The sequence below is a fragment of the Condylostylus longicornis genome, unplaced genomic scaffold, assembly GCF_029603195.1.
Source record: "Condylostylus longicornis isolate FDR11 unplaced genomic scaffold, ASM2960319v2 ptg000107l, whole genome shotgun sequence".
Taxonomy (NCBI): Eukaryota; Metazoa; Arthropoda; class Insecta; order Diptera; family Dolichopodidae; genus Condylostylus; species Condylostylus longicornis.
The window spans coordinates 3,836,703-3,856,552 of NW_026578075.1; the positions used below are offsets into that span (position 1 = coordinate 3,836,703).

Consider the following 19,850-nt stretch of genomic DNA (forward strand, 5'->3'; position numbering starts at 1 on the left):
GTAATTTACTATTTTGAAATGTATTATTTTCAGCGGGCGACATGTAGAATTTAATATGATCTTTTCCGAACTAGCACACCTTAAATATGATACTAATCAAAAATTCATCCCTTGTACGATTTTATTTGAAACTTAGAACTAAAGAAATTTTTCGATTTTTTTATTTGAAACTAAAGAAATTTTTCGATTTAGTATAAACAGATTCATAATTGACCCTTTTAATTGTTAAAAATAATTAATGTACCAAAACACTAATTTACACTAAAATTAATACCCACTAAATGTGTGAAATTTTATTTTTCTTTTTTCTTATTTTTAATCAAAAATATAAAACGAAATTATAAATAGAAGTATGTAATTTATTATATAGTAACTAACAAGAAGTTTGACTAATTCCTTATTTAATATTTTCGAAAATATTAAAAGATAGTCTTATTAATGCGTATTTTGATGCTTAAGCCTAAAATTACATATGTGTAAATACTAATATTACAACTTAGAATATAAAAATATTTGCAACTTATTTAAAATCACAATAAATTGATTTACGTTACTAATATGGCCGCCTTAGTGTTTCATTATATAAAATTCATACATTCTGTACTATGCAAAAGATAAATGGTTTAAAATTGATATTGAAAATTAGATTTTATATATATTTAAAACATTTTTGTTTATCGTGTGGTATTCTAGTTTTAAAGAGTATTGAATCAGCTCGGTATTGTGTATTTAACAAAGGTGTGTATCCAAAGATTTGAGTAAAAAAGTTGATGCAGCGATGTCGCTCCTGGAAATGAGTATCGTCTTCACTTAAAGAAACTGGACATCCGGGACATCTGAAAGTCCACCTTGATGTTACTTTTACAGGGGGTTTTCTTGTTATATGAGAGACGAGAAAATTCATTGCAATATCTTCACAGTTCATATATTCATCAACTTTATCTCTTATGGCTTGCGGAAGCCAGTAACTATATAAATATGTGTAATATTTATGAATGAATGCGGCTCCAGTTAGTACCATACTTAATTCGCAACTGTAATTTGAATTGTAATTCCATGCGTGATTGCTGTTCAAATCCCATGCGTGAAATCTACCTGGAAATCCAACAATCCTATCCCGATGCTCTCGCCAAACTCGAAATCCAAACAAAATTTCATCATGTCTTAGGTGCGCATCATCATCAACTGATAAAATTGCCTCAGTTTCTATAACGTCATAAGGCAAAAACCTATTGTTCAATGAATTTCTCTGCCCACGAACTACTGACACAGGAACACCAATATCAGGCCATCTTAAATCATCTAAAGGAGGTTTAGGTGAATTCCATACAACTATTACTTTATGTAAATACGGTAACCCGTACAGCCTACCCAAAGAGTCCATTAAAACTTGTTCTCTCTCATAGGTTAACATTACTATGGTAAATTGTTCTCGTGGATAATTTCCGCCTAATGATTCACTAAATTCTTTTCCTGCACCTCCAGCTCCTTTTCCAATGGGCCGAAATCCCATGTGCGAACCCAAAAATTTGGCTTCTGAAGGTAATACGGGATCGAAAGGCATTTGCGGGTACAAATAAAATGGATCACCCCAATCATTCCAAGCTTCTCTCGATTGCATCCTTAGGATCGTATAATTTCTACGAAATTGTGGGCTGGGGTATTGAGGTTCTATCGGGCCAAGAGACTCTTCCGGTTCCGCATCCAAAACAGGTGGATCAGACTTCAATGGAACAAAACTTGAATTGAATACACTTTGAGCTACAAACATGGGAATTGGTCTAGGAGGAATCCCTAATCTATCTCTTAAACTAGCTACAACAGTATCCACAGTAGCTTGAACTGTACTTAGGTATCGTTCCCATATTAAACGACCTTGTCGACGCATTACTAACAAATCAGAATCCGGAACAGCTCTTAAAAGAAAATGCAGTTCTGTAATTCTGGCTTTAGGTAGCAATATGGCAATGCGTTTCCAGTCAAGAGTTTCAGAATAAGGCAAACGAACCTCGTCAGCCCCTAAAATTACTGGGATAGATCCAGATCGTAAAGCTTCAAATATTCTTGCTTGCATTAATACTGAACTTACTTGTCCCGATCGGGGCGGTAATATAAGAGCGAAGGTTGAATCTTTTAAAATATTTCTCCTTGACGAGTCAGTACCACAAAGAGCCCAATCAGATAGCGCTAATTCTACTTTTTGTTCTGTAGCGGGAATACATTTAAATTGAAGAAGAAACTTATCCTGAGTAGATCCGACAGACATATCGTGTAGATGTTCAACAATAAAATCATCCAAAGCAACAGCATCATTTTCATATAAAGTCTCATTATCTGGTCTGATTTCTCCCTGAAATGTTAGCAAATAAGGTCTTCTTGCTGGTACCATAGCAGAACATTCTTGCCAGACATCCCCTGTTGGAGGTCCAAGTACAGGAGGAACGACTATATCATAATTATCTCTAAACTGATTTTTCATAAAAGTGGATTGCACAATTATGGCACGCATTGTATTTTTTTCGTGAAGAACATTTGTGGCCATTGAACTTAAATCTCTCCTTGAAAGATTTATTAGAACATGATTGCGACCATCTCCACCCCAAAATGGAATCCTAGTCAATTTATGAAAATCAATAGGATTATTTCCTTGGGGTTGATTAACATTTTGTTTCGCCGCTGCTTCTTCTGCAGCATAGCGGTTATTTTTTACTAATTCGTGTTCAGGAAGAGCTTCTCCGATCAACACAATGTAAATGCAAGCCACTTTAGGATCATTTACAACATGAGCATTGAGTCCTAGAGTTTGTTTTATAGTTGCTTTTAAAAATCCATCAATGTCATACCCAGTATTTAAGACATTATATTTGTCTGGATCATATAAATATACAGGAAAACCAGATGTTAAACTACATCTCGAATGATCAAAACAATTGTACATTTGGCATTTAGTTCCAATATCTTTTGATATAGACGGCAGTTTGGCTGGTAAGGTATTTGAAAACATAGTACGAGGCAATGCAAGATCTGGGGTATTTCTTTGCACAGCTTCTCTTTGAGCAACTTGAGCTTGTTCAACTGAAATTTTCAATCTTTCCAACTCAGTTTGCTCGCGCAATAGTTCTTGTTTAAGGTCTTCAATTTTTTGGTTGTACATTCCTATTTCAGACTGCAATTTCTGACGTCGAGATTCTAGTTCACGTAATTCTACAGAAACAGTGCTTTTTATCCGTAGCATTTCTTCAATTCTTATTTTTAAATCAGCTGCTCTCATACTTGTAAAGTCCTCATAAGCATCCAGTTGAGATCTCGATCTGTAATGCATATTGTTATGAGGTACATCTGTATCAGGATTGAGCAAGCTCCGATGAGCGAAAATTGACATTATAAGCAATATCATAATGAGAATTAATATAATTTTATATATTCTTAAATGACGAACCCAAGTCTTAAGGAACGAATGATTTTGATGACCCTCGTAGTTGTTCTTTTGATGAACGGAATTGGAATGGTATACACGTATTTCCTTTTGCCATTTTGGTTTGCTCTCTCGATCTCGGACCTTCTTTTCTTCTAAGCTTTCATAATTCATTTTGTACTTTAACATAAATCGTTTTTTTTTTCAGTTTAACCCTTTAAACATATTGCACAATATTTCTCCAGTGTTGTATATAAATTTTGTTTAAAAAATTCTGCTTAAGTTATATGCTATTGATATGTTCTGTAAAAATTTTTTATGATTCCTTAGGAATAAACAAATTTGGTTTTTATAAAAAACCTTGCCTTATAATATTTTGTTGACATTTTTTACTCGTACACAATTGCAGTTTTAACTTTATATATTTAATAAAACGTCACTATTCATTATTATTTGCTCTAATCAGCGTCATAGTCATATAATTTAGAAGATCTGTTACATAATTGATGACAGTTGTTATTTTTAATGAATGTGACGTCATTGGAAGGAAATATATAATCACCTCTTTAAGGCGCATCACAGCTAAATGAACACAAAAAAAAATTTGTTTTTTATTATCTACAAATATTAAAGTGACTTATAATACTTTATATGAATTTTATAAATATTCAATATGTAAAAATATTTTTTCCAATTCAAAATAAATTTTCTAAGCGCTTCATTAGGGATGGAATAAAAAATTTTTTCAAAGTATTTTAAAGTAAAAATTTTTTCAATTAGAAAGAAAAAAAAGGAAAAATTAAATATTAAAGTTCGCCGAGATACTAAACAATTAAAAAAAAGCATCAGTATGGTTAGAGCAAAATATGCGTAATCCAACAAAAATCTGAGGGAGGAAAGTTCTTTGGATCTAACAACTATACCAAGCATTTACATATATATTTACGAAAATATTTTGTTCACCAGTTGTCATCATGAAGTGAAAAAAACTAAATATTTTTTGTTAGCAAAAATTTGAGCAAAAGCTGTATTTAGCAAAAGAACTTAAGCAAAATAGTTATATTCATTCGAACACCGTTGAAACACAGAACCACTAGATAAAATATTAAATAGGATAATAGGAATTATTTTATTGTCATAAGTTTAAACTTATGACAATATGTATTATGTAACGAAAAACAAATAAACTATGACAACGACTACTTTCTATTTTATTTTTAAAAATTTCAGAGCAGGTAAAAAAATTTTTCTTCTCTGGAAACAGTAAATTTTTCATTTTTGACTGAACGTCTTTCCAAGGCAATACATACTTTCTTTCAAATATTATAGGTAATTGATATCCTGTACGCAACATTCAAAGTTGTAAAATTTTATACATTTACGTAAATATTTCATTTCGTTCAACCCTGTTTCACATTTGTTTAAAATGCATACGTCAAATTACAACGTGACATTTTGACAATGTCGAAATTGGCCTATCAATTTTTCTCTTTTCGTTTAGCTTAGGAAGATTAAACATGGGTTTTGCAAATCTCTGGTATTCACATCCTAGAAAATATGGTCAAGGCTCACGACAATGGTAAATATTGCTAGAATTTTGTATTTTATCTTTTAGAAATTGAAATAACTTGAAATTTTTCAATAACTTATATGAAAATGTATTTTTTTTGTAAACACGAGGTTCCGCTACCTAATTCCCAGTATATTGGGAGAATTTTAGTCATTCGAACTTAGATTGTTTAAATTTAAAGCTAAACAAACGCATATACATATTTATTAAATTAAATTTTAACAGTTTATAATTCTTTGTTTCAGTCGTGCTTGCTCCAACAGACACGGTTTAATTCGCAAGTATGGTTTGAATATATGCCGCCAATGCTTCCGAGAATATGCTAATGATATTGGATTCAAAAAGGTATTTTATTTGCATTTGATTTTAGAGTAATTTAAAACCAAATTTTTTTTTAGCTTGATTAACTCGGTTATCTACTTGGAATATCTACTTTAACCAAACTAAAAGCGAAATGGTGGTTATTTTGAATTAAATCAAAGAATAAAAAAATACAATTCAATAAAGACTTTTATTTTTCATAAATATTTTTAAAAATTATTTAACCAGGTATAGTTTTAAAATTACTCCGTGGAATTGAGTTTGCCATAGTTCTGTGGTTTTTCGTGTTCAAAAAAATGGTAAGGTAGTACCAATCAATTTGTATAGTACTACCTTTCCATTTCCGCAAATACGAAAATCAAATAGTAAGGCCCCTGAACTGACAGCGCCGATTTGAGGAAAGCAAAGTTTATAAATCACCCTCCTTTAACAGGCTTCCATAAATGTCCATTTTTGGTTGGTGTTTTCCATATTTTACAAATACGTCATCAGTTATTACCTGTATTTAAATGTTTTCTGACTTGAGCTCAAGTAAACTGCGAAAAGAGTTAGAGAACTGAAGTCATACATTATAAATTCTGATAAATCTGAGTGAATAGGCTCAGTATTCGTTTTGCCTGCATTAATTGTGAATACATTCATTATTCATACTCCTTTCCTAAATTTTTGTATCCTCTCTTTTATTTTTAAAAATTGTAACCATAATTTTAATTTTGAGGAAAACAACACTTTATCAGTGATCATGTAAGTTACATATGTATGTATGTATGTACATAAGACTCAAACCAACTTTCATAAATTTATAATTTTAAAGTTCAATTATGTGACATAACAATGCTGTTTATTTAATTATTGTTATACAATATGTAAATTGAGGATAACTCGAATATCGCCCGACCTGAGGTTGGAATTATAACATTACAGTATTAATGCAGAATTTAGCTTATAAATGCCATTTACTGAATTATGTATTAATACGGTATTATCATAGTTCCGATGGCTGAGTAAGTAACTCAGGCTCCGTAAGTACATAATATCAAAAAGCTTGTTTTTAGTAGCCTAACAGATGTTATAAATAAAAAATATCGATAGCTTTATGTTTTTCATCTGGTTATTAGATGAAAAGTAAGTTTATTAGAGACCCCTAAATATACTTAAAATATAGTATGTATAACTAGATCTTAAATCATAAGTATAATTAAAAATTCATTTTTATTAATATTACAAATAATTTACTTAAGAATTAATTTTTTTTGAGTTGCTTTGGAGTTAAATAACCTAAATATGTGTATTGGCTTCAAGGACAAGCTCCATCACCTGTTTTTTGAAAACCTAAAAATTAAAAAAAAACATTATTGATACTTTAAACAAATACCTTAATAATAGGAGGCACTCTTAATGTTACTTGAAGTCATAAAGAATTCTATATTTCGGTGTGTGTGTACGTATGTATATGTATGTATATTGATATGAGCTTGAGTTAGGATTAAACAGAAAACTTTATATAATATTTGTGTATGTACATAAATTGAAAAAAACCTTCATTATTCATGTTGAATACTATTTTTAGTTTAAAATCGTTTGGTAACACTATATATTTTTCATAATAAATTTCAAATTTTTAGTCGTGTTTTCTACACTTCATTAGTATTTAAGGTTTATTTATAATTATTACAAAATTCTTAGGAGCATGATTATAAATATTCTTTCAATGCCTAAAATTAAATGACAGCAAAGAGAATTAAATAGATGATGTGCTCAATATGGCTGTTGTAACAAAATGTAGTTATATTTGAAATATATGTAAACTGATTTTTAGTTAATCTACAATATACAATGTGTACATACATATTTCCAAGTGGTTACATATATGTACATACATATACATATATAATTACTTCAATTAAAATAAATAATTAATTCAATATTTTACCTAATTTCCTCAAGCAATTTTCCGTTTCAAGAATACAAGCATTGTTAAAAGTTCTCGATTCACCTTTCTCATTTGTTGCACAAACGGGATTAAAAGAATAATCACAATGATTATCACATTTTCCATTGTTATTATTATTATTTTCAACTGGTTGAGAAATAACTGCGGTAAGACATAGAGAAACTGCAATAAAAAAGAAATTTTAATTTGTATAGTGTATTTACAAATATTATAAATGAAGATTTGAAATGAAATACTTAAAAATTTAACTTCTATATTAATTTTAACCAAAATAAAATTTATTTAAAAAAAAAAAGATTTACGGCTACAGTATAGCCTGTTTATAATTAACATGCACCCGAAACGAAATTCTGTTTAAAATTATATGCAACCATAATGGTAAAAACAGAACCAAAGCGGTAAACTGCAAACAATAAAATAATATCCCGAATTCCCAATATTATGCAAATGTCAAATAAGACATTCATTTTGACTTGATTTTTTTTCTTATTAGAAAAAAAGGCTATTTAAAAATATGTATGTAATTTCAAGCTTGTTTGCCCTAAAATATTGTAATTTTTGAATATTTTCAATAAAATCTTTATTAAAAACGAGGAAAATAACTTATAATGAATCTTTCCGTATATCTCGTTCTCTGAACTGTGTATATATGTATGTACATTTGTTAGAAACTTTAAATACATACATACATACGTATACATAAGTGTGAACGTATAATAATTGTAATAATTCAGCCAATCTCTTTGTATAGAAAATTTAAGTTCATATAGAAACGTCAAAAGTGATTTTACTTAATTATTTAATTAATTACCTCCTCCGCTTTACATAGCACGTTAATTTAAAATTTTAATTAAATAATCCCTTCAATTCTATTTCTTTTTTTTTTTTAAGAAAAGAGAAAACAAATGAAAGAAAATTTAATATTTTCATATTTCTTTGATTCATTTGAAAATGTGAATGAAGACTACTGAAAATTTTTTATACATCATTTATGCACGTATGTATGTATGTAAATATTTAAATATCATTTTGACCGGAAATTTGAATGAAAATAATTATCACTGTTCTGAAAACACATACAAAATGTATTTAGAATGCATTTACAAGTGCATTTGCATCCACAGAACAATTGCTATAATCGAGAATAATTTCGTTAATTTTGGTTCATGAAAAATTGCATTACAAAGCAGCATTGACACTAAATCGTCTTTTGTTTAATTCAAAAAATAATCAAAACTATTTTTAATACATAAATTAAATTAAAAATTAAAAAAAGGCAATAATGAATTTATGTTTGAAAAATAATTTATCGTTATATCCCAAAATTATATTAGATTTAGATTTGTTTAAGACTTATCAAAATACATATACATATGTATAATAATTTAAATTTTTGAATTCTGAGCGTTTGACATCATAATATAATCTACCATGACTTCATTTTCTCATCAAAATATGAACATATTGCTGTATAAATAAAATTTTATTTTCAAAAATCTACTTCCGCAAGCAATTTTTTCTATATTTGTTAATATTTGTTGTATTTTTTATTAAACTTTCAATACCCAAAATCGCCACATTTTGCGTTTTTATTCATATTAGCAAATATCGCATCAATCTTATCATTTTTAACACATTTCTGACAAATTAATGACTTCACTAGTGTGATTTTGTCCGTCGATTTTTCATTTTTTTAAATTTTGTAAACGCTTCAAAAATGTGTTGACGCTTTTGTTCAAGTTAATAGCTGTCTTGAAAACTTTTGGATGTTTTGCATTAAATGTCTTAATATTAAAGAATATTATTTTGTGCATACCTATATGAATGAAGTTGTTGTCTTTACGCTTTAATTGAACTATTAAAAAGAAAATGTGCTACTTTATAAACCATTGACCTTAGTTCACTATTCTCGGTTGTTTTTCAGTTAAAACTAAAATTGTGCTTTCAATTTCACTATGGTGGTATTTCTATTTTTAAAATAAAAAAACCTTGAAAATAATATTGTTTTTCACCAAAAACAATTTTTATCTGCGCATTTTAATGTACTAAATAATGTGAAAAGAAAACGAAACTTATTTCCGCAATAAAATAATTAAAAAGAATGAAAGTATTGAATTCGCATCGCGATTTCTAACTAACAGTCAGAATATTTTTTTATAAGAATAATGGTTTGTATTCACTTCTATACTTAAGTTTCATAATGCATTTAGTACGCTGAGCCTTTATTGAATTTGAAGAAGTGCGTACAATCCTTAATTGAATGCGAGTTTTTATAATGCTGAAGACAGCAAATATATTTTAATTTATTTATTATATCAGTAATTTACGTTTCTTATTATATGATAGTTTTTTGTCAGGCAGAACAAAAAAACGTGAATATACGAGATACTATTGTTTGAAATTTTTCTTTCCCAAAAATCCATAATTAAAAATTCAAAAAATAATTAAATGGCTAAATACAATACATACTGATATTTTTTCTTAAAATAATAAATTTTCATATTGTTTTATTAATTTCAGGCAAATGGCAGCGAAATTTACAATAATTATCAATCGTTTAAATATTATTCCAATTGATTAATAAACTTAATTTTTTTATACAACTGCACCCATTGAATTATTTATATAATATAAACAGACATAGATGTTTTAAACAGTGGTGAACTTTAAATGATTGTCGAAAATATTTACAGTTTATAGTACGCTCATACAAGACAAATTCGCTTTATAAGAGAAAGGCATACATTTCTATTACTTAAAATTGTTTAGATTGTTTGTAGTATAAAAATATTTTATTTAATATGGTTTGCTAATCGATAAAAAAAAAATTGAAATATATAATATGCTCGTTATATAATATATACTTATATATGTATGTATGCCCTACTTCATGAATTCAAATTAACTCCAGCAAATTGCTTATTTAATATTTAATAAGTTAATTTAGTTAATAAAAATTTAATTTAGCAATTAGTGCCAAAAATAAATTGGGAAATAATTTTGCATAGAATAGGATTTTGTACACATAGTTCAGTTTTTCAATATCACAAATTGCGAACACAATAATTATAATTTTAAATACAATAAACAAGTTTTCAGGTTCTGATATCTTTGAAAGTTTTATTCTATTAGATTTACTAAGTAAATATTACAAAATAATACTTAACAATAAGTTTTCAGAGGAAAATGTGTTATTTCTTCTTAAAATGTAAGTTCGTAATTCTGACTTCAAAAACGTAGTAGAAAATTATTATAATATTAAGAGAGCAATTATTTTTTGAAGATAAAAGTTTTTTCAAAAATTATGGAAATTGTCTTATTTTTTCTCCCAAACAATGTAGGTATAATAAAAAAAAACATTAACGTTCTAATTAGCTCAGCTTAATATGAAGTAGTTATTGGAAAAATACAATTTTGAATTTTTTTTCTGAAAATTGCACTCGAGGACATTGCAATAAACATATTCATAAAATTACATACATAAAAATAAAGTTGTTTATATATAAATTGCATATGAGCAGGCATTCTTAATATATGCAAATTTATTTTATCCAGCAATATAGTAAGAGTATATGCAGGTCTATCTTATCAATTTAAAAACAATTTAAAAAAAATTCATATCATATTGTTCTATAAATTCTAGTTAGCTGAATTAAAAAAAATTTAATTTTGGTTAAAAAAAATATTTAGCTGAATACTAATATTTATTTAAATTCAAGGGGTATTTTCAATATTAATTATAGTATTTTAGTATTTTATGTAATATTCTTCATTATTTTAAAAAATAAAAAAAAAATCTTCCAGTTTACACAAAAATATGAATTTTAGTCACCACTGCACTGATATATACATACATATATGTATATGTACATACATACTTATACACGAATGTATATCAGTAATTTATAGATATGAAAAAATATGAATTTAAATACTTTGTTATCAATTATAAAAATTTAGCAACTCAAGAACAAAACAAAAAACAAATACTCAATTTATTTTATATTAAATTAAAAATGATTTTGTATATTGCTTTTAAATAAATATTAAGAAAAAAAACCATTGTTTTTTTTCTGAAATTCATTGTTGATTCTAGTTAATTTTTTGTTTATTCATTTTATAATTTAAATAAACCATTTAATTAGAAAGCATCATTTTTGACAGCCCGCTTCAATAGAAAATTTAATATGAAAATTTTTTTGTATCACAGGCCATATTTATTGTTAAAGGTTATCTTAAAAACGTTATACATACTTGGTTTGAATTTAAAGCAATATTTAAAGTTAATACGAATATACATATATATGTATGTACATATATATGTAATTAATTTATTATATTCGGAGAAAAATTTATTTATTAAAAAAAGATCCAAAATTGCATAATGGAATTTCCCTGTTTTTTTTTTAAATAACAAAAATTTTGCATACATTTTGTAATAATAATAAGGTTTTCCACAAAAAAATTTTTGTAAATTTTAGTTTTAAAAATTATATAATTTATGTATATGTAAGTAAAAAAGCTAAAACTCATTTTTTTTTCTTTTGCACTTATGTAATAATATTTAGTTGGAAAATTGATTATAAAAGTGCATTATATAGGATTTTAAAAATTTTAATTTAAATTCAATATAAAATTTTAATAGGTATGTCTGTATATGTAAATAAAAAATATATTATGATAACAGCACACATATACATATACACATATTTGTACATACATATCTATTTAAAACATGGTGCGCAATATAATTTATTTCTGAAATTTTTATGTTTATATTTAATTAAATTCATTATGATACATTAATGAAAATATTATTGTACACATATTATAATATGTGATCAAAAATTGAAAAAATCATAGAGACTATTTTAGAGATGCGATTTATTACAAGTTCCTCGTGAGCGATAACTTCGTCGTATCCTCTTAAGTTATGGTCGCTCATTGCGTAAATATGAAATTGCTATACGTACATAGCTACATATGTATATTATATGAATGATTTTTTTTTATTTAAATTCTTTTGTTTATACTTACACAAAATTAATACACTTATATTATCCATTTTATATTAATTATTTTCCAAAATTATTTTTTTCTTATTTTTTCTTTCAAACTTTTCAAATTTGTGCCTTAAACACAATTTTTCTTTTGTCTTTGCGTAATTCACTCTTAAAATCTAAATATTTTTTTGCTATTTTATTATTTAAATTTATTTTTGAGATTTGCAAAAATTTATAAAAAAATTTTTATATTTTAATATAATTAAAAAATTGTAAATATATATATATATATATAAATATGTATATGCATATATATTGGAGTAACTTCCTTTTAATTGTACTTGTATATTATATTGATCAATGTTCTAGTCTGACTAAAAAACAGAATATCTTTTAAACCAAATAGAGATATTTAATTATAACTAATACTTTTACTGCCAAGAAACGCGATTAACACAAGTTATGACGCAATTATTTTATTATTCTTATATTTTTTTTTTACTATTTTTATGTTATTTTAATTAATATTTATATTTTCTTCCTCGCAATTTTTTTTTCATTTATATTTCCTTGATAATATCTTTTTTTTTAAATATAAAAAAATAATAATAAAAATTTAAATCAACGGGTAAACCACTAAACAGTGGGCGCAATACATTAACATTTTCAACACAAAATTCCAACTTTTTTTGTATAAGTAGAGAAACTTTATCAGCTTTTATTATAATTCATTTATTTGAAATGTCAATTTTATGCGGCACAAAATATCAACTACTAACTTATGGATGTGTGTATACATTAATATATAAATGTACATACATACATATATACATGTATAATATTCCAGGTTGACTTATTTGTTTCAATTTAAATTTTCATTCAGCGACAAAATTTTTTTCCATAATTTGTATATAAACTGACAGAAATGTAAAATAATTAGGGTAGCCAGTGGTATTACATTATAATGAAAAACTTTAATATGTATGTATTATGTTTTATTAATTTTTGAAATTGTGTAAATATTTTTTAATTTCTAATTCAGAGATAACTAATTATTTACATTATGTATACAAAAAATCTTCTGACAAATTGGATCCCATAAGTCATCTTTTCATTCAATTTAGTTCAGAAATTCTATAATTAATTGGAAACTACAATAATTATTTTGCGGTATATAAAAAATATTTAAAACACATGTGTATTCACATCAAATAGGTTTAAATATTTCGGTTTAATTTGTTATTAATGCTTAAAATATGCGATTACCATTCAAAAACATCAACTAGAAGTTCAAAGAAAACAGTTTTTTAGTTACTGGTGCATTTTTTTAAAATATATATTTTTAATGAATTTTTATTATAAAATCGTTATAAGAGTGATATGTTTTTTGTGTATAAGTATACTTAAACTTAATTTGTGTAATTTTAAAAGTTTTTGAGGTTTGATACAATAAATTTTCAAAAAACTGCATTTTTAGGACTTTGTAAGGAACCTAACATTTAGAGGTGCTATTAACTAGTGTTCGAAATTTCCGTTATCTATCATAAAAGATGTTTTAAAATAAGATGAAAATTTGAAAAGTGTTTTGATTGTCGGGCTAATGAGTAATTTTAACTCTTCTAGTTAGAGTCACAAATTCTACTTTCGTTTTAAATGATTTGTTCAAATTACTTACTAGTTTTGTTTTATATTTGTTTTTAAATACATTTATTCCATTAAAAAAAATTCTTCTTAATGTGTTGTTAAAAACAAAATGTGTTTATGTATGCCAAATATTTTTTCATTATCAATAAGATCAGTATCAAATCCTAATTGTTTTAGTAGTTCATTCTGAAATTCAATTATTTCAGGATATATGGAATTCAGACGGCCCAAATATTTTCATACGTAGGCCAGAATTTTTTCCAAGAAGTCAGTAAAAAATGGAAAGGAGTTTACTAAATAAAGAGTAAAACGCGTATCAAAGAGAAAAATACGAGAAACTAGAAGCACAAAATAAGTTATTTTTTTACTTTAGTTGTAGCATGTGACAATCAAAATAAAAAAAAAATCCATTTACATGAACATTACATTCTACCTTTAACATCACAATGCCTTTATTTAACGATGACTTACGATTTATGAAAAATTTTATATGTACATATGTAATTTGGTAACCCTACATGTTCTGCACAATTTCCAAAAATTATCTAAAGATATGTACATATTATGAACGTATGTATATGTATACATACGTATGTTATATATAAATTTATACTACACATTTTTCCTTATCTTCATTTGAAATAAGTTCGTCAAAACTAAGAGTACTGTCGATGATATACAACATGTGTAAATTTGTAATATTGCATTTAAACAAAATGTTAATATTATAGGAGTATTCTTGTGCTGAAGTTCAAGTAGGATTCAAAAATAATACCACATATTCAGATTTAATGTTGAAGAGATGTTGTAAATGCTAAAGGAAATGATTTTAACCCTTTATACTTGTAGAATATTTTTACAATTTCTTTTCAAATTATTATTTTCAAAACAATTATTTATAGATATATGAAGAACTTGTTCCTAGAGAAGTTCAATTGGACATAATTTAAATTGTATTAGTAATTAAACTGAACTTAGCTAGAGTATAAAGTGTGAATTTATTCATATTAACAATTTCAATGATGCAGAAAGTCTGATGGAATAAATATGAAGCAAAATTTCTTAAAAGATGTCCGAAAAAAAGGAATAAAGCTCGATGATGAAGAGCATTATTAATATTAATTTTTGGTTAATTGAGAGCAATTGAATAGCTTTTGTTGTAACAAAACTCTACAACAACAAACAAATAAGTACGACCAAACAGTTGTATGAAACACTCGTAGGTGATAATATAAAAAAAATGGACTGACAATTTAACAAAAAATTAACGAAAATATACAATAAAATAGCAAAAACTGGTATACGTAAAAACAAAAAAGAAATAAAATTCAAATCCTGAAGATATTATTTTTGTGCATGAATACAAAATGATTTCGAATACATCCGAATATATGTAGTACTTTTATTTGTACATTTGAAGGCCTTTCGATTATAATTTAGGAAAAACAAGAACGAGAACTTTATAATATCTGTCTCCAAGACTTTTGTACTTCAATTTTTCGGAATCAAAGTTTGGGAAAACTTTGAGCATTACATCTTGCGTCTATTTTAACAGCTCAACTACAACCCTTTAAATTCGAACTTGTTGTCTTGCTTTGGTTTAGATCTATGTCAATTGTCACTTGCATTATAACTACTCCATTTAAAAATACATATCTAACTTGATAATTTTATATAATTATAATACAAGAAGTACATTATACATTTTCTTTTAAATTATTTTCAGTCCTCTCAAACCTTTGAAATGCTGCCAAGAATTTCACTTCCGACCTCAGATCAACAAATCTACCTCGCAAACTTTATTTCCTAAATATGTTTTTCATATATTTAGGAAAATTTTCCTTTCTGGCAGTTTGCATGTAGCATATCACATTCCCATAAGTATATTTCGGTTAAAAGGAAAACAAATTAGATAGAGTAGAAATTTCACTATTCGTCTTTGAAGTATTTCCGAAAATTTTTTATTTTCAAGAAATTTCAGTATAATCTACCATCTTAATAAATATTTTTAAATGAAAATTATTCTTGTTAATTAATTTTGATTGAGTAATATGCGAATAAAATAATACTCTTCATTGTATATAAAGGCTTGAGAAAAAAGTAATGAAATAGTTTTTGGCTTAATAATAGCAAAAAAAAAATCATTAATTTTAATCCGATATATAATATGTGCAACATTATTTCAGTTCGATATTTCAATAAATCTTTGAAAATTGATTCGAAAACTTAACCTATACCACATATAATACATCAAAGCAGTCTTAATGACATTATATACAATCCAAAGATAAAATGTAAATACATAACATGTATATAATGTATATACACTTGTCCCCCTTTATACAAATTTATAAAGCTCCAAACTAATATAAATTATATAATTTTGATAAGAAACACAAACAATAATTTTAATATAAGTATATGTAAGGCATAATGTTTTAAGTATTAAGGAGGTGTAGTGCTACATGTACATGTATCCTGGCGATATAATATGATTTATTTTTCTATATAGACTTATTTTAAGTTTTTAAATGGACTGTATACGAAAAGCTTTGGTGCCATTTTGGCTAGTATAAACATAATATTAAAACATGAAAATACAGTATAACAAACACAGTATGCAAGTATATTTTAGGACTTTTATTTGGTTTGATGTGAGGGGAAAACATTAATACAAAAAAAAACGGTTCAAAAAAATAATTTTCTTTCAATTTTCAACAGATTTTCAAATGTCCTTAAATGTACATATAAACACTCATAAACGTACAAATGTATATGATACATATATATATGTTTTCACTAGATATACATATATACATATTTACTTGCGAGAGTATTTCTCAATTTTACACATGTCTCTTTAAAATATTCTTTCAAACATAAGACATTTTTTTTTACATTCTATGTTAAAAAAGCTGTATGTTGAAAAAGCTTCGAAGTTTCAATGAAAACATTATTTTAGTCACCATATGTCCAAAAACACAAAAGTAAAACAATATCTTATGATTATAAAAGTACTGTATTATGATTTAAAATTTTTTTCAATAATTTTTAAGTTAAATTTCGTGTATAGTAATCATCGTAAAATAGGTACTTTCAAATGAAAAAACTGTCAACTTTTAAATGAAATATGTGCCAACATGTTGAATCACGCTTCTGCTACAATTTTCATTCGCCACATTCACCATCATTCACTATTATTCTATTATTATTAGTTCCATAGCCCATCTTCGCGTTTGTTTATCAATTTTATCTATACTTAACTCTTCACTTATTTACGCTTTCTCCATTGCTTTTACTAGTCAAAGTTCTATGACATTTATTATAAAAATTTTCTATGAGAAATTTTTTATCCCTGGCGAGCGCAGGAAGTTCGCAATCTTTATTTAAAGAATTTTAGTATCTCGTTAAATGCCAGCTTAATTTTTTTTATATGATTTGTTTATCTTAAACGGCAAATTGAAAACTTGTTAAATTTCCTTTTAATTCTACGAGTTGTCACCCCTCTAAAATTTTGTAAGATAAAATAAAATACATAATCTAGTAAGGCATTTTTTCAAAGGTATTAACCTTATTTAGTAATTATAAAATTATATTTGCAACTTAACCATACTAGTATAAAGAAAAAAGGTAATACAAAGGAGTTAATATAAGAGTACAAAAAGTAATATACAAAACTTCCAAAATGTAATATAGAAAAGCAATTTTTTTGTTTTCACATTGCATTTACAGTGATAGTGACATCAATTTATTAAAAACAAACTAAAAAAATTTGTATTAATTTTTTAATTTCTTTTCCTTTTAGTTTTTGAATTTTTTTTTTGTTCTCACTTTTTTTTTAATGTTCTTTTGAAACCGCTTTTCTCGCAACTTTTATTTTCGCAAATTACAGTGAAAAATATTCAATTTTTCGAAATTCTGCGACGGCCGGTGTCACATGCCGCAATAACATAACTTATCTTATTTAAATCCCTTGATTGAATTAAGTTTTCACACTTCGTTCGACTGTCCACGCAACATAGGATTTTCAATTCATTTTTACAAATTTTTATATTTCTTTTTGTAGTTTTCGATTTTACGCAAATATTTACTTCAACATTTTGCTTTTTATGAAAATCATAAAATTTCTTTAAAATTTTTATTTTAATATGGTCACCATAATTTAATTTTATACCTCTGGTGTATTTATGTAACATGGTCTAATTTATAACAAAAAAAAATATGTATGTATGCCTAAAAAAATAATGTAGTTTTAAAAGTTCAACAGCACTAGAATGTTATCCTGTGTAATTTAAGTATATTAAAATACAAACACAATGTGTATTAAAAATATATGTATGTATACACATTTATCTAAATCTTGTTTTTATTAAGCTCATTTATTAATTTTTTATACTCGTGCATATTGTTATACCATGCCTTAAAACTCAAACTATTTTCATTAAAGCTTCTGAACTGTAAAATATATAAGTTTAATTTAGTTTTGCTTCCTTACATAAAATAACGTAGCTAATTTAAAATTAAAAAAAAAAAAGTTAAAGAAATTTCAAAATTTTCCTTTTTTTATATTTCTTTTTATTTTAAAATATTTAAAAATAATCAAATAATATAAAATAAATTAGATTTAAAAGGAAAAATAAAATTTTTAAATAGGCGATTTCTTTGTGAAATATTAAATAAAAAAAAATTAATAAAGAAAAATAAAATAAACGGGCCGTGTAACTTGTTACAAATATTTTCTATAACAAAATTATTAATATATATAAGAGTTATATAAGTACATACATATATAATTATAATTATATAAATGTAAGAGAAAAATAGCACAAAGGATATGAAATTATTTACAAACTATATATAAGAGAAACACTTATCAAAAAGCACATAATAGTAAAAAAAAACCTATTATTATTAACATTTCATATAGTATATCCCTACATACATAAATATATTATATATTAGAGTACTTATATATTATAAATAAAATATAAAGTTCTACTTCAATAATTTTTGATACTTCAGTATTAGAAATGGATTTTCAAAATACAAAAAAAGAAAATTTAATTAAAATTAAAAAATAAATGAAAAAAATAAAATATATTGTTAAAAAAAATTTAATAAATGGTAAAAATTTTAATAAATTTATTATATACTTAAAATATAATATAATAGATATATAAAATACATAACATAATATAATATTAAAAAAAAAATTAATAATTATCCAAAAAAAAAAAAACAAAAATTTATTACGATAAGAAACCCTTAAAAAATACCATATAAGAAAAACTCTCAGAAAATAATTATAATAATTTTAAGGAAAAATTGCAATAATAAAAGGATATTATATATATATACCAGTTATTTCTAATTATATACATATAACATTAACATATATATATTAAATATAATATCCTGTCTTGTGTTCATTTGGCTTGTACAATGTTCAATGTTCCTGTTTAAAGAAAATAAAAAATATTCAGTGATAACTAAACAAATAAGAAAAGTATATAAGAATATTTGGATATATTATAAGTTTTGTGACCTAGGTACATATATTTTACATAAATCATTATTATATACAATTTATATTTTTAATCCTTATTATATATTATCCTTATATCTTCTATGTACAATAAAACATAATATATTGTATATATGTTTTTAATCTAGAACATTTATATTGTTGTCATATCAACTTGATTGATGGAATATTCATAAAATATATGCTAATACTTTAGTTACCTACCCTACCTTTTCATATATAAAAAGCATTATTTCATGTATATATGTATGTACTATTTATTATTTTGGCGCTCTCTTTTTTTTATTATTTTACTGTTATTACAGTTATTTAGTATTTACTCATTTTTTTTCTTTATATGCTTCTCTTTCTTTTTTGATTTTTTTTTTATTTTTTAGTTTTTTCTTATATTTTACAAT

The 19,850-nt window shown here is 25.2% G+C and overlaps 3 protein-coding genes across 3 annotated transcripts; 1 reads left to right on the top strand and 2 right to left on the bottom strand.

The window, feature by feature from the left end:
* Window positions 1-311: 311 nt before the first annotated feature.
* Window positions 312-3,855, bottom strand: LOC129614279 (exostosin-3). The gene is made up of 2 exons (XM_055528812.1): window positions 3,781-3,855; window positions 312-3,718 (listed from the first exon to the last, which is right to left on the bottom strand). The coding sequence occupies exon 2, from the start codon at window positions 3,602-3,604 to the stop codon at window positions 650-652; it is 2,955 nt and encodes a 984-aa protein (XP_055384787.1). The 5' UTR covers window positions 3,605-3,718; window positions 3,781-3,855; the 3' UTR covers window positions 312-649.
* Window positions 3,856-4,868: 1,013 nt separating this feature from the next.
* Window positions 4,869-5,510, top strand: LOC129614364 (40S ribosomal protein S29). Its single transcript, XM_055528938.1, has 3 exons — window positions 4,869-4,994; window positions 5,231-5,330; window positions 5,384-5,510. The coding sequence occupies exons 1-3, from the start codon at window positions 4,933-4,935 to the stop codon at window positions 5,390-5,392; spliced, it is 171 nt and encodes a 56-aa protein (XP_055384913.1). The 5' UTR covers window positions 4,869-4,932; the 3' UTR covers window positions 5,393-5,510.
* Window positions 5,511-6,395: 885 nt separating this feature from the next.
* LOC129614387 (vasotab-TY1) lies at window positions 6,396-12,933 on the bottom strand. The gene is made up of 3 exons (XM_055528961.1): window positions 12,298-12,933; window positions 7,240-7,422; window positions 6,396-6,638 (listed from the first exon to the last, which is right to left on the bottom strand). The coding sequence occupies exons 1-3, from the start codon at window positions 12,323-12,325 to the stop codon at window positions 6,604-6,606; spliced, it is 246 nt and encodes an 81-aa protein (XP_055384936.1). The 5' UTR covers window positions 12,326-12,933; the 3' UTR covers window positions 6,396-6,603.
* Window positions 12,934-19,850: the final 6,917 nt, after the last annotated feature.